Source organism: Phyllostomus hastatus, unplaced genomic scaffold (genome assembly GCF_019186645.2).
Source record: "Phyllostomus hastatus isolate PE091 unplaced genomic scaffold, TTU_PhHast_1.1 phas_contig_34, whole genome shotgun sequence".
In the NCBI taxonomy this organism is placed as follows: domain Eukaryota; kingdom Metazoa; phylum Chordata; class Mammalia; order Chiroptera; family Phyllostomidae; genus Phyllostomus; species Phyllostomus hastatus.
Genome location: NW_025333857.1, coordinates 45,664,878 through 45,679,933, shown reverse-complemented (window position 1 = coordinate 45,679,933; position 15,056 = coordinate 45,664,878). Strand labels below are relative to the sequence as shown.

Here is a 15,056-nt window from a genome sequence, read left to right as displayed (position 1 = left end):
TCGGGCCTTCAATTCAGCAAACAAGCCTACCGTGGTGGGTAAGGTACAGCTTTGGGGGATCAAGAGGGCATTTTGGTTTTCCAGAGCTGCTGTTAAATTTCCCTAAGAGGGGGCAACTTAAGACCACCTTGTTGGGGATAAGTCCATTAGATGCTTTTTCATCCTGGGGTGGTAGAGGGGGCAGGGAGAAGAACAGGTGGAATTCCAAGAGGAGCCACTTTGGGTGTGGGTGGAGGAACGGGACAGTATGGGGTGGGTGGTTATTAGGGAAAGCTAAAAGAAGATGCTCTGGTGCTGAGGGGGCCTCAAACTGAAGGGGAAATTGTGGCCTCAGCCCCACAGTTCTTGAACAAGCCCAGCTGGACAGAAGCAATGTGGTGATGATGGCAAAGCCTGCTCCCCTGCCACATCCCAGTCTCGGTCCCTCTTTCTCCCACCCGTACCCACCCCCCATAATATGCCCAGTCCCACCTTGCTGTCAATTTTTTCCCATAAATCAAGCCACTAAGTACAATTTATGGTCTACCCCTTCTCCAAAGTTCCTGTGTTTTAATGGAAAACTCTGTGAAGCCCAGAGGAATGACCCCAAAGCTATACAAGATACTCTGAAGCAGTCTTTGCTCTGGCACCCATTCTCAAAGAATCCCACATTAAGGCAACTGCCAGGACCATCAGTTTTCTTAAGCCTCAGTTTTCCCAACCATAAAAACAAGCAGCAAAAGAGGGTCATTTTCCTGGTCCCTTCCAACTCTGGCATATGAGGTCTCAGCATTTGGAGATTCCACAGCCTCCCATGCTGAGAGCACAGGGCTGGCCAGCCCTTGTTAGGAGGCTTGTCTGTGGTTTGGCACCACTGCCCAGCAGGCATTTATTAAATCAATGGGATGTGGTCCCTGCTGGCCTAGAAAGAGAACATTAAGCTCCAAAAACTTCCTGCAGCAGGCCTTCTTCAGAGTGCTGCTCAGAGGGGCGAGGAACAAAACCATTCAGGTCTCTGGCGGGGCTCCAAGATCCTGTTCGCTAGTACTTTTGCCCTGTCTGCACGGAGAACCAGTGACTGAAAACATCTGGAAGCCTGCTTAAGACCTGGACCACTTCTCTTTCCTTCTTCTAGGGGTGGCAGTTCTTGACCCTGGTAATCTGGGTTGACCTTTACCAATGACCCTTCCCATCCAATCTTCTGCACTTCATTGGGCAACAACCCTCTAATAAAATCCACATGATTCCAGCTGCTAACAGCTGCTGGAAGGGCTATAGGATCTAACACCTGCTCTGCATTCCTTGAGCCCTAGTAGCAAGGGAAAAGAGGGCTGAGACCCAACTGTTGCGCCTCTAAGTCTTACAGTTGAGTTGTGGAGAAAGGGAGTAGGTGGGAAGAGAGAAAAACCAATGGTGAAGGATTGCTAAGGGTGGAGAAGGTAGCTGCAGGCGAGGAGCACATGTGTAGGGACAGGGCTGCTGGGTGGCACAGCAGAGCCCCTTAGGACTTGTTGTGCCTCTTGCCAGTGACCTCAGTCAGGCTGACAAGGACCATGCTGACTCTGGGAGGCAGGACTGGGTCAAGAGGTTAGAGTGCATGTGTCACTAACCTGGTGGCCGAGGGTGGCCTGTACCTCTTCTCCCTGAGGTGACCTGGGTTGTCCCAGAGTTCTTTGGGTCTCTAATTATTGTAGAAAAAGTTTTCTGAGCACCTACAACAAGTGTGCCTGCTGCTGGGAAAGACACATGAGCGAGCAGACCAGACCCCATTCCTGTGCTCCAGTTCCACTCATTTCATATCCTGTCTGACGACAGGGAGAAAAGTATCAGTGGGGGTGGGTGAGAGTGTCGGAGGTACAGAGGCAGGACAGCACCCCTGGCAGTGTTGGATCTCACTTATTCTGATGCCCTCCCCTAGCTTCTTTGGGGTGCAGAGATTGGATACAGAGCATAGACACAAGATTTCCTCTGGCTAAGGTCAGAGCTCCGATTCACTTCAGTGTTCTCCCACCAAGAACAGGAGTCCAAGAAATAAAAACAACAGGTTAAAAGGACAGATAAGCTGCTTGAGGTTTATTAAATACAAGGATGTACATTAAAAAAAATCCTGCTTTGCCTGCCTTCCCACCCAGGTAAGATTTTTGCTTGCTCTCCTCTGAGAGTCCTCAGCTGCTTTTACTGACTTGTCTGCTCTTTGCTATGATGAGCCGAAGTCCAGCACAACCTTCCTCTGAGCTGAAGGTGGGATCGTCTCAGAAAGCCCTCGAAGATCCTGAGGTGAATGACTCAGTTAGCTTGGGCCACCGTGGAGCAGAGAAACTGGTGTCCTTCTTGGAGCGCTGCCTTCATTTCCTCGAATTGAGCCAACTGGCAGGCCTCGTCCAGCCCCAGCCAGCGGTAAGCTTGGTGCTCGCGGGAGAGGCGGATCTCCACATCGCAATCCTTCACCTCTGCCAGCCAGTAGATGACTGTTTTGGGTTTCTTCCTGGCCACATAATTGAGCTCCCTTCTGAACCCCTCAATGATGGTCAGCTGGCTTGCTTTTAGGCCCGCTTCCTCTTGAGTCTCCCGCAGGGCTGTTTCCAATTCATTTTCTCCTGGTTCCACATGGCCTGGTTAGGAGAAAAGGGAAAGGGGAGGGGGAGATAATCTTCAGAAAAGCTGGATTTTCCAGGTTAAATGATTTAAAGATGGGATCTTTGGTGACTTTTGTGGCTGTTGCTAGGCTAAGGGAAGCCTAGAGATTGGCATCCTAACATGCTTAGGAGTGGGGTACAGGGCAGGTAGTGTCTGACTCTGCAGTGTCTGGAAAACCCCACCTCCCCACCCCATCTTCTCCGCAGAGAGTAAAACAGACCATGTGTTTGGCAAGTCTGGTCTAGAGTTCTGCTGCTTTGATGGTGAGAGAGATGGTCTCCCTTAGGCCTGTGCTTTCTTATTATTTGGAGCTCTCCCCATCCCATATTCTCAGGGAGACCTTTCCCTTGGAGACCTTAATGTGATTTCCTTGAGGGGCAGTCCCTTCTTGGCAAATTGGGAGCTAGCTGAAGAGGGAGCACTCTGCCTACAATCCACAGTGAGGAGTTAACACTGTCTGCATTTGGTCTCTAAAGTCCCAGGGCCAACGCGCAGGCTCAAAACCACGCACTTCGGCACCAGCAGCTGTTTCCAAGTAGCTATCAAGGCTTTTCCAGATTGTTTTCATCTTTATAACTGAGCAAGACCAGATTCTGGTTTCATAAGGAAAGTCCTGATGGGAACTTAGACTAAGGACAAGCTGAGAAACAGTTCTAAGAAAATTTGTTGGCAAGACCCGAACCCAAGCAGACAGCTGCCAAGAAACTGTTGTAGGAGAACTTGAAGCTCTGCAGACTGAGAACAGCCCTCAGCTCTGCCTCCAGGCCCTCCCTGCAAATTCTCAGTTTGCCCAGAGGAGCCAAGGAGGATGGGGAGGGGTCTGGCAGCCTCTGTCAACACACGGGTCCAGCAAGTTGCTGGGGGCCTCCTGGTTCAGGAGCTCATGGGGAGCAGGATTTCTGGGCTGTTCCCTTCTTGGTTCGCAGATAGGGCTATAGCCTAGGCTTCTTCCTTCCTGGGGGTCCTCCCAGTGCTGCCCTGAGTCAGCTGCTTCTGCACAGCTCTGACAGAACACAACCAGCAGTTTGGACTTAAACCATTCTAGCTCATGACTTCTGGAGAATTTTCTCTGTATGGCACCTCATATAGAGCCCTGTACCCAAGGACAGGTAGGTAATGCATCCAGGGATGAAGATGAGGAGGATACTGACAGTGACAGAAATGACTCTGGTCCAGGATGTCTTACTTTCCCTCAGCACTGTGGGGGAGTCTCTAAGCACACCTTCCCAATATCAGCTATTCAGCATCCTGCCCATCCATTTTAACAGGGTAACTTCTCCCCCCAGGTCCAAGCCGGAAAGAATTCGGAGAGGTCCTGCACTCTTTCAGTGTAACTTAGGTGATGATCAGGAGACAAGTGTGACTATTCCTGTTCATAGTATTTGTCACACTTTTGTATCTTTTTTCATTTTGTTTTTCCCTAGTGAAACTCAAATGCGCAAATTTTATTTCCTGTTCCTGTTTCCTTGTTTTCCTCCACCTCTGGATCCTTGTTCACCTACACCTGCCCCCACTCCCCCACCCTGCTCCCTCTCTCTGGGGGTAGTTCTCTCTGAGCTCCTCACCTGTAGCCCAGTAATGACTTGACCCCAAGGACGTCAATGCCCAGCCTAGTGCCTTTCCTCCTTCCCAGCTATTCATCACAGGGTCTGGTGCTGTGGTGAATAATACACACACACACAAACCCCAGGTGCTGCTTCTGTCCCGGGATTCAGTCACAGAGTTCTATCTCCAGCTCTGCTCTGGCCTAGCACGAAGACCTGGTATGTAGAAAGCATCAGGGGCTTCTACCCTAACCCACACCCTCCTGCTGCACAGTCACTGGGAAACATGACTTGTGGGGGGCCTGGCAGGGTGGGTTTCTGAGTAACATCTGGCACTTCCCCAAGAGCCAGCCCCTCTGACTCCCCATACCTTTCGGAGGAGTCCAGTGATGAATGCCATCTGATGCCTGCAGCAAGAGAAACTCAATCGCCGTGCTGTCCACCTTGGGAATGGGGCATCTTCGGAAGATGATCAAGCCACATGCTTTCAGGGCCATGGTCTGTTTGAGGACTTAATAACCCAGAGCAGCTAACAGCGATCTTCTCACCTACAGAAAAGGCAGCATGCCAAGAGCCATTGAGGGGAAACCAGGAATCAGAGAGACAGGCCTTTGTAACTGCAGGACCCTGGCCCCACCGTGTGAGTGTGGCTCCATCCCAACCCCTCTAGGTCTCCCTGCTAAAACACAGGGCTGATGTGTGTGTTAGGCCTTTAGCCTAAGTCTCTGGAGCAAAGAGATCCCAACAATGTGGTATCCGATGGCTCAGAGGGAGTCACTTAGGAAAGGCAGCTTGGTGTATACTTTTTAAATTATTTTTTTAGGCTTTTATCCATGTTTTGGAAGGTTAAACATTCACATGGTTCAAAATTCAAAGTTCAAAAGGGCATACATAGTAGAAAATCTCCTTCTCATCCCATCAGAGGCAAACTAGCATAGTGGTCAAGAGTGAATCTGGAGCCTGGGCCTAAGTTCTGGCTCTGTTACTTATTCATTGTGTAAATACCTCGTAAGCCTCAGTTTCCTCATCTGTAAGACAGGATAATAACAGTTCTACCTCAAAGGGTGGCTGTGCAGATTACATGACTTAACTTTTGTAAAGTGCTTTAGAACAGTGCCTGGTATGTAAATAAATTTCTATATGCATAACAAATTTCTGGAAAGACACACATCATTAATAGTGTTTTCTGGAGGATGAGATTATGAGAAGACTTTCTTTTTCTGTTCCACATATTTCTGTATTGTTTGTATATTTACAGTGAACATTTACTAATAGTATAATCAGCCATATAATAGACTACATTTTTTAGTCTTTTCCATTTCATGTAGTCTTTCTTCCACTTCAGAAAAATATATCAACAACAATAAAAGAGAGGAAGAAAGAAGAGTAGAAATATCTGCAGAAGTAAAAAAAATTCAGCATCTGAAGAGGGGCATGTAATCAATGCAACAAAAATATAGGAGATGTTTTATGTAAGGCTCTGCTAAAAGAAAAAATTTGTGTCATTTATTCATTCAATAAATATTTAGTGAGAACCTACTATGTACAAAACATTGTTCTAGGCCTTTGCCCTCATGTAGTTTATATTTTAGTGTAAGAGGCAGACCTTAATCAAATAGTTAAGCAAATTAAAAAATAATTGCCAGTAAGGTATATGCTATAAAGGAAAAACATATGATGGAAACTTGGCCTTGTCTAAGGGATCAAGGAAGGATTCTTGGATGAAGGGATGTTTGAGCAGAGAAGGAATGATGACTAAAAGGTAAGTTGGCAAAGGGAAGGAGGAGAGAGGTGTGCTCCAGGTGGAAGGAACAGCATGGGCAAAGGTCCTGAGGTAGGATGGCAGAACTGAAAGAAAGCAAAGTAGTGTCTCAAATGCAGCAAAGCCTGGGAGAGTGGTGCATACAGGAAGAGGCCCGAGTGAGCGGGGCCTCATCTGCAAGATTCCAGGGCCAAAGAAATAGCTGGTATTCACAGACAGCAGAACTAATTGTAGAGAGGGTGGCTGGGGGAGGAGCTGATATTCTCTAGGGCCCCCTGATGGTGTTCAATCAAGATGAGCCTGCATTGCCCTGACTCATGTGGATCAGCTGGTTGAGAATTCCCACACCGCCCCCCCCACCCCCGGGGCCACCTCCAGCAAAGCCAAAGGTCACCAGTTCTATTCCTGGTCAGGACACGTGCCTGGGTTGTGGGTTTGGACCATGGTCAGGCCTGTACAAGAGGCAACCGACTGATGTTTCTCTTCCTCTCTTTTTCCTCCCTTCCCTTCTAAAATCTTTTTAAAAATTTACTTTGCATCTACCGAAGGCAACCTGTTCCAGGGCAATACTCAAGACTGTCAACAGAAGCTAATGTTACTCTAGGGCACAGGTGGCAAACACAAGGCCTGTGGGCCAAATCTGGCCCTCCACCTTATTTTATCCGGCCCAGCACCTTGCTTCTACCTAGCAGTAGCACCAACCTCCTTGTCCCTAGTTAAGGAGCAGTTACATTTATACAGTCCTAAAATTACATTCGGACCTTTGAAGGCAACTGTGAGGCTGATGTGGCCCCCAGTGAAAATGAGTTTGACACCCCTGCTCTAGGGGGTAGTAGTTCCTAACTAGGAAACCAAACACACCTAACAGTGTGACCTTTCCAAACCTTTCTAAACTTGTAGTGAGAATTTTTAAGGACTGGAAATAATCTGAAAAGTAGTGTCGGAAACGGTCTATGCTATCATGTATTGCTGGTGAGAGTAAATTAGCATATCCCTATAGGAGGGAAATTTGTTTGTGAATATCATAACACAGCATATTCCTTTGCCCTGCAGGGTTGCTCATTTGGCTGGAGCATCATCCTGATAAGCCAAGGTTGTGGGTTCAATGCGGGTAAGGGCACACACAGGAATCAACCAATGAATGTTTCTCTCTCTCCTTTCCCTTCCTCTCTCTCTCTAAAATCAATAAACTTAAAAAACATTTAAAAAATCATAGCATATTCCTTAGATCCAGTAATTCCATTTCTAGGCACTCTGACCTATATAAATACAGGGTCCAGCAGAAGTAACACCTGCTTGGGTGTTGTTGGTAGGGTAATAATATGGGTGTTATAATTTATAGTTTTAATTTGAACATTTCACCTAAAATGTCATATGGTGTGCTTGAGTTCGATACTGTTATGTTACAGAATTACATGTTTATGATTTTGTAATAAAAGATTTTGTAATAAAAAAGGGGCATTATTTGTGCCAGACCCAGTATGTATTAAGATGCACACACAAGGATGTCCATTACAACTTTGTAATATCAAAAAAAAAGACAAAACAGATACCCATCAATACAGGAATAATAAAATACAGTATATCTATATGATAGAAAAATTATGAGCGTGCTCCCTCTTTTCCAGGGCACATCCATGCCTTTCCTTCTTTCATCCCCTAACAGCTTGTATCTCTCTCTCCCTCTCTGTTTCTCTTAAGTTCCAAGGGCCCTTCTATTACCTCTGTAACTTTCTTCTTTTTTTAAAGATTTTATTTATTTATTTTTAGATAGAGGGGAAGGGAGAAAGAGAAGGACAGAAACATCAATGTGTGGTTGCCTCTCACACACCCCCTACTGGGGACCTGGACTGCAATCCAGGCATGTGCCCAGACTGGGAATTGAACTAGTGGCTTTTTGGTTCACAGGCTGGTGCTCAATCCACTGAGCTACACCAGCCAAGGCTACCTCTGTAACTTTCTAAATAAGCTTTCCCTTATAGTTAGAAAAAAAGGGGAAATTATAAAGCCATAAAAAATAAGGTACAGCTAAATATTCTGCTTGTAAAAAGATTTTCAGATATACTAAGAAAAAAAGTATGGTTTAGAATAGTATATATAATGTGACACTATTCAAGTTAAAAAAATTCATATTCAAACAGGTAGCAGGCTTTAGTGAACACTTGTGTTTTGTTTCCCTAGTCTCCCTATTTATGCTGAAAACCTTCCCCATTCTGGAAGCCAGAAATAAAGGTTTCAAACTACTGATTCCAGGTATAGTCAAAACCAGGTATCGAACCCTATTCCCCCCTCTCCCCTGTAGGCCCCATCAAGAAGCTCAGAAAGTATTAGCAAGTTGTAAGTGTAGGGCAACTTGCCCTTGCTTTGGGTGGAACCCCTTGGAATAAATGTTAGAATCCCTAGATAAGCTTTGGAATCCAAGACTACAGGGCACAGTGCCCTGCCGAGGACGGGACGTCCCAGAGCATTCCTCCACACCACTGCCATTGCCAACATAGTATGGGGAAACAAAGCTGGGGGAGCCAAGATAGACAGGCCTGAGGTGGCCATGAGGAGCCAAAGGGGAGAAGGGAGCAGTATTTTCCTATGCGGAGCCGGCTTAGTAGAGTGAAGGGCATATCCTAGCAAAACTGTATCTTCAGCAGATATTAATGTGGATGAGACCAGAAGACTTAGGATCAAGAGCTAGGATTAGATGTTCTTCTCTTCCTACTTACGTTCTTGATCCATGGAGAGGACAGATCTAGAAAGGCAGAGCTATTAGTCCTTTCAATTGCTTGGCTTGGGCCAGTGGTTCTCTAAAATTTCTCCTCCCTTCCCCATACACATAACCTCCTGCTCACCCTTTCAGGAGCTCAGATGTCACCTCTTCTGCGAAGACTTCTAGCTTCTAATCACCCCATCTTCTGGGCCTTTCACATGGCTTGAATAAATTTCTATTATATGGTTTGATGAGAGGCCACACACTATGAGCAACAGGAAATGGAGCATTTACTATAGGATCTAGACCTGGAGCAATCATGAAAGTTGAGGGAGAAATCCATGCAACCCCATTGCCTCTGCACTTGGTGTTGGGTCTGAGGTCTCTATAGGTCAGACAAAGCCAGCAGTTGGGAAGGAAAGCTGTCTGTGGAGGAGAGCAAGGAAAACTGGAACCTATGAGAACAAATCATGACCTACAAGGACAACTGCAACTCATGAGGACAAACTGAAACCTGTAACTTCCTTTCACTGTCTGCAAGCTCATGGACGCAGGTGACCTGCAGAAGCTGGAACTCTCAGCCACAATGCTGAATGTACACCTGGCCCAGTACTAAAAATAACCAAAGGGGTAGATTCAGTGGAGCAGGGGAGCCGTAGGCCTTGGTGCTGTTGTGGGTTAACGATGTGAGCCAGCAGATCAGTGTCAAAAGGTATACACTGCCACTGTGCCTGGTATCCTGCTGTGTCGGTCACGGTGTAACTGGCAGCTACTTCACTTCAGCTTTCCAAATCTTGCTTACAGGAAGGGAATCCTGGGAAACCTTAGCAAAGTGGACACAGTACAAAACCACCACAAGCATGCGTAGCTAGTATGGTAAATCTCTATGGCTCTGGCAGGGAAGAACCAAACCATGAGCTCTGTCTCCTTGAGGCTCAGCACAGCAGCCTTCAACAGATGTTCATTGACTCAACCAAACTCTCTCCCCCTCTCACTCAAACAAATGCTCAGGGTATGTTCTGGGGATTTGGGAAATAGCCCAGTGTTTGTCTAAAGAGTGTCGTTTACATAAAAGTCAATGGAGCTATTGTTGGAGGTTTTCTGTTTTTTTGGAGCCCACAGAGCTGAAACTGTCCTGGGGTTTGAAAGCATCTCCATCTCTTCATCCCTGTCCCCCCCACCACCACAGACTCCAAATGATTTTAAACCTCTGCAGGCTAAAGAACACAGAATCCGATATGCAAATATGCCTGCAGTCAGGATCATGGAGGTGAGAATGCCAGGCTGAGAGCAAATAATTCACACTTCAGAAAAGTGACAAAGTGCCTTAGGTGGTTAAAAAAAACCCCTGAACAACAACAACAACAACCACCCCCCAATGTCATCAGAAGGTTCCAGAAGCTAAGGAAAAGTACTCTTGGCTTTCTCTCTATATACAACTCCTTCACAGCCTAGAAGGTTCAGGGTTTAGGTGTCAAAAAATAATTCACAGATAAATGGTTATACTGATGTGTTATGTTTCAGTATTTCCATCAAATTAATCAGAGTGCTATTGCAAACACAGCTCAATCTCAAAAGCCCTCAAATATACCTTTAGATACAGAAAGAGATCCCCAAATCCTCCCCTAACTTGTATTTCATAGTCTAAAATTCCTTTAGCAGAAATGTTTCATACTACCATCTTATCCATTAAGCATCTACGCTGTGCCAGCTACCTGCAGTGCCCAGTTCTTTACAAGTATCTTAACAAAAAAAATCTTCACCCAAGGATATGTTTATTGGTTTTAGAGAAAGAGGAAGGAAGAGAGAAAAACATCAATATGAGATAAACATTGACTGGTTGCCTCCCACACGTGCCCGACCAGGGGTCAAACCACAGCCTAGGTATGTGCCCTGACTAGGGTCAAACCCACAACCTTTTGGTTACAGGACTATGCTCCAAGCAACTGAGCCACCTGGCCAGGGCTACATGTATCTTTTTTAATGCTCAAGACAACTCTTCACAATAAGCATTATTATTTTCATTTTATGATGACGAAACTGAGATTCAGAAAGGTTAAAATAATTGCTCAAAGGCAGTAATTGGTCTGTGAATGGTGGGATTTGAATCTCAGTAAGCCTAACTCCAAAGCCTACATTCTTTCCCCTTATACAGCGTTCCTTATCATGAGAGAGCAGGGCTTGGGGCACAAATGGCCCTGAGAGAAGACACAGAAATGATTTATAAAATTACTTCCAGTTTCAAAATTCCCAGTCTTTGATTTACACTCATATGGAGAACTTTGAAGGTGTCTGGATAGAATCCTTTCCACAGAACAGGTTTTAGTTGGAGGGGAATGTACACGAAGGCTTGCCTAGTGCCCAAAGACAGCCCTGGAGGGGTCAAGTATAAGCTGAGTCTCCTAAACTTTGCCTCTCTACAAAGGCTTCTATGCCTCCTCTGCTTTTTCCTGGGAAACAGGAACCTAAAACCACATGTTCAAAACCACACCCAGTAGCCTGGGGGTTCCCAAGTACTGAGTGTTGGAAACACCCTTGATGCTCGTCTTGGACAAGCACCTAACTTAAGGTGCTGGTGTCCAGAAACTTTGCCCAGGCCCTTCCACTGTGAGGAGGGCCACCTCTGCTGGCCCACAAGCAACTCTGTGACTACTCAGCTTTCCTTTACTTCCCACAACATAATGGTCTTTTCTCTAATTCTCTAATTCCCTTCTTCCCTTCCAAAGGCATGGACAGAAATGAGCTGTCCATCCATGAATAAAGCTCTCCCTTGTAACAACAGAAAAAAGAGAAAAGAAAAAAGTCCCCAACTACCATGACTACATTGAGACAAAGAAAATGTTCCTTCAGCTGCATCCTTCCCTGGACATCTGCCACTTTCTTTTCTCACAGAGACCAAGCTGCTGAGTCATCTTGCTATCTTTGCTATTTGGCTGAGGGAGGAAACAGATTTCACCTGCAATGAAATGAATATTGGCTTCTAGGATGAGGCCAAAGTCAGACAAGGTTGGGACAAAAATCATACCTAGTTGAAGGGAATCTGTTAAGTGGCCTATTAGTGCCATCTGCTGTACAATTCTGGAAAGCAAGCATGAGGAATTCTAATATGAGAGCCTGAAGGGATTCATTTAATAATTATGTTACATCTGTTGGGTGTGTCCCATGTGACAGTGTGACAGGATTGAAGAGTAGCTGTGAAGCTGAATGCTACAAAGCCCCTACTTTCTAGGGGTCCACCGCCTAGTGAGAGTGGGATACTTAGACAAATTACCCGTGTATTTTGTGTATCATACGGGTATGCGTAAGATGGAAAGATAGCAAAGAAAAAGAAGTGATTACCTTTAGGTCAAAGGGGTGCCCCAAAGGGTTTTTCTAAATTATTTTATTGTTCATTTACAGTTGTGTGCATTTACCTCCCCCCACCACTCTGAAAGGGATTTTGAAGGGCGGTTAGAAGTTGATGGGGGGAGGGGGGCGTGGGAGGGAGAAGAAGAAGAAGTTGACCAGAAAAGTAAAGGTGGAGGTAAGGAGCACTCAAAGCAAAAGCATGAGTGTGGGCAAAGACCGTCAAGCACAAGATGACATTCTATTGCTAAACAGCTTAGTTTTTATTCTGCAGGCAATGAGGAGCCTTTGACAGCAATGAGGGCTATAATATGGTCAGACTGACATTTTACAAAGATGTTCTGGAAGAAAGGAAGGTGGAAATGAGTTAGAAGGAAAGACTGGAGGCGAGGAGATCATCAATTACCAGCCTGTTGCCAACAGTCCAGATGACGAATGAATTACATTAAGACAGAGGCAGCAAGAAAAAAGGGATGAATTTGAGGGATATCTCAAAGAGCAAATCAACACTATTGGATGTGTATGTGTGAGAGAGAGTGAGAGAGAGAGAGAGAGAGAGAGAGAGAGAGAGAGAGAGAGAGAGAGAGAGAGAGAGAGAGAGAGAGAGAGAGAGAGAGAGAGGCGTTTGGTTGGGTGACTAGGTAGAAAAGAAGTAGGTAGAGTAGGGAGTAGAATGTAAGCTAATGATTTCTGTTTGGGACAAGTTGAACTTAAAGTGTTACAGACTAACCACAAGGTAAATTGACATACGAGTCTAGAGTTCAGTGATCCTCTGATCCCATCTCTTCATTTCCCAAGGTGGAAATTTTCATTAGAGAAAAATTCTCCCATAGTAGGTACTTCTGCAGCCCACCATTTGGGTAAGTGGCCTATTAGTAAGTCTAATTTGAATAAGTTTGCCTGTGCATCTGGTATTCCAAGCATTTTCAACCTCTTACAGACAGAAACGGCATGGCACAGTATAGAAAAGCATGGCAAACAATATAGAGTTACATTAAGGCAGAGGCAGTGAGAAAGAAGAGATGAATCTCATGGCTTTGCAGTGAGAAAAATCTAGGTCTTTAATTTAATAGTTGTGTTACTTCCAGGAAAATACTTAACTTCTCTAAACCTCATTTTCCTCATTTGTAAGATGAGAGTAACTCCTACTTTTCATAGTTGTTGTAGAGTTTAAAACAATGTATACATAAGGTCTGACATATCGGAAGGATTGAATATATGTGTCACTCTTATCCCCAAAACATAAAAGATCATCTTCATAAAAGAAAGCTTCTTTATGTTGTTTTAAAGGCATGCTCTTTGCTTTTATTGATAGTTAAATCAAGAAATGGCTTTTCATATTTTCTGCAAAACTGCTGGTGAACACATCGTTCATCACACCATGTATATTCCTTATGTAAAAGATCTCACAAGATAAATTCTTTTTAATATAGGTACTAAAAAGAAATTTCACTCTTTTGAATGGATTGTTTCCTTAATTATTAGTTATTTCTTTTTTTAAAGAAGATTTTATTTATTTTTAGAGAAGGGAAGGGAAACATCAATGTGTGGTTGCCTCTTGCACACCCCCTACTGGGGACCTGGCCGCAACCCAGGCAGGAGCTCTAGACTGGGAGTCAAAACAGAGACTCTTCCGTTGGCAGGCAGGCGGGCACTCCATCCACTGAGCCACACCAGCCGGGGCTAATTATTAGTTATTTCTTTAACTGACAAGTTTTGGGCTAAATTGGGTACTCAATTACAGTAAGTCTATTGGCCCTTTAGCTAATGTATTTGTTTCTTTTATGAAGTTAATAGCTACCATTTTTTGAGGAGTTGCTACTTGCCAGGCATCGCGCCAAGTGCATCGCCTGCATTCTGTTTCTATTAACCTTCCCAACAACCCTCTGAGGCACAGGTGGCAAACACAAGGCCTGAGGGCTGAATCCAGCCCTCCACCTTGTTTCTATCCTGCACCAGCACCAAGCTCTCACTTATCTGTTAAGGAGTAGTTACACTTATACAGTCCTAAAAGTACATTCAACCCTTTGAAGGCAATCGCAAAGCTGATGTGGCCCCTGGTGAAAATGAGTTTGACATCCCCTGCTCTGAGGCATTACTGCCATTTTTCAGAATAGGAAAAGGAAACTATGGCTCAAGAGATGTGTCTGGGTAGTAACTCAAAATCAGGTCTGCTTGACTCCTAACATCATTGCTCTGAACCTCAACTCTATATTAGCAGTCTACATTTGGCTGTTTGTTTGCATTCAGTTTACTTTACTTGTATAGCTTAAATATAACAACAAATACATAGGCTCCAAACCAGGTCAGAACAAAGACTAAGGAAGTGATGTTTTAGGCAGTGCGACTCTCGTATGGCTTTCTTTCCTTCTGCTATAATTGTCACAATATTTTCCATTCAATAAATGAAGCAATTAGAAAATATAAAATCTCTTTTGGGAAGTAGGCAGGGATTTAAGTTTAAAAACAAGGTAAAAACTGAGGTCCAGGGAGGGGAAGATATGATGGGCTCGCACCCGCGAGGCCCAAGCCTGGGAACTCTGATCTGGAAGACCCATTCCATCACCACTCGCAATGGGGCAAGCAAAGCTCAAAGGGCACCGACTGTCCCTTCTCTCTGTGCACACAAAAAACTAAGGTCCTGCAAGCGGCTGGGGCTTGGCCCGCCCACGCCTCTCGGGCAGCTAGGCGGAGGGCGCACCCACCTTTGACCCTGCAGCGACACGAAATTAGTCCCTTGCTCGTCAGAGAACTGAACCCAGAGTACCCACTCTAAGAATACTCACCCCTAAGCGGTTGAAGGCCGAGGACCCGTCAACCAACCGGTAGTACCTCGACCAATCCAGAGAACGCGATTTAGCGTTGGGCGACCAATAGTGTGAAGCAGAAGGATCCTCGACCCGCCTCTAAGGTGCCGCTCTCTCACTCAGAACATCGCGAGATTTTTCACTCAAGCGGAACGATTGGTTGAAAGGCGGAAATTGTGAGTAACGCCCACTGTTTTTGAGGACCTCTGATTGGTCTTTTAGTAGAGAAGGCGGCCAACACCACGAGATCCCTGGATGCCCATTGGGGGACTAGGAGGGAC

The 15,056-nt window shown here is 45.3% G+C and overlaps 1 protein-coding gene across 2 annotated transcripts; it reads right to left on the bottom strand.

Moving 5' to 3' along the window:
- Positions 1 to 2,037: 2,037 nt before the first annotated feature.
- NUDT2 (nudix hydrolase 2) lies at positions 2,038 to 14,873 on the bottom strand. 2 transcript variants are annotated; one of them, XM_045840685.1, is made up of 4 exons: positions 14,755 to 14,780; positions 8,766 to 8,888; positions 4,531 to 4,708; positions 2,038 to 2,591 (listed from the first exon to the last, which is right to left on the bottom strand). In XM_045840685.1, the coding sequence occupies exons 3-4, from the start codon at positions 4,655 to 4,657 to the stop codon at positions 2,266 to 2,268; spliced, it is 453 nt and encodes a 150-aa protein (XP_045696641.1). In that variant the 5' UTR covers positions 4,658 to 4,708; positions 8,766 to 8,888; positions 14,755 to 14,780; the 3' UTR covers positions 2,038 to 2,265. The 2 variants fall into 2 exon arrangements, with proteins under 2 accessions (XP_045696641.1, XP_045696642.1); XM_045840686.1 differs by lacking the exon at positions 8,766 to 8,888 and having other exon boundaries at positions 14,755 to 14,873.
- Positions 14,874 to 15,056: the final 183 nt, after the last annotated feature.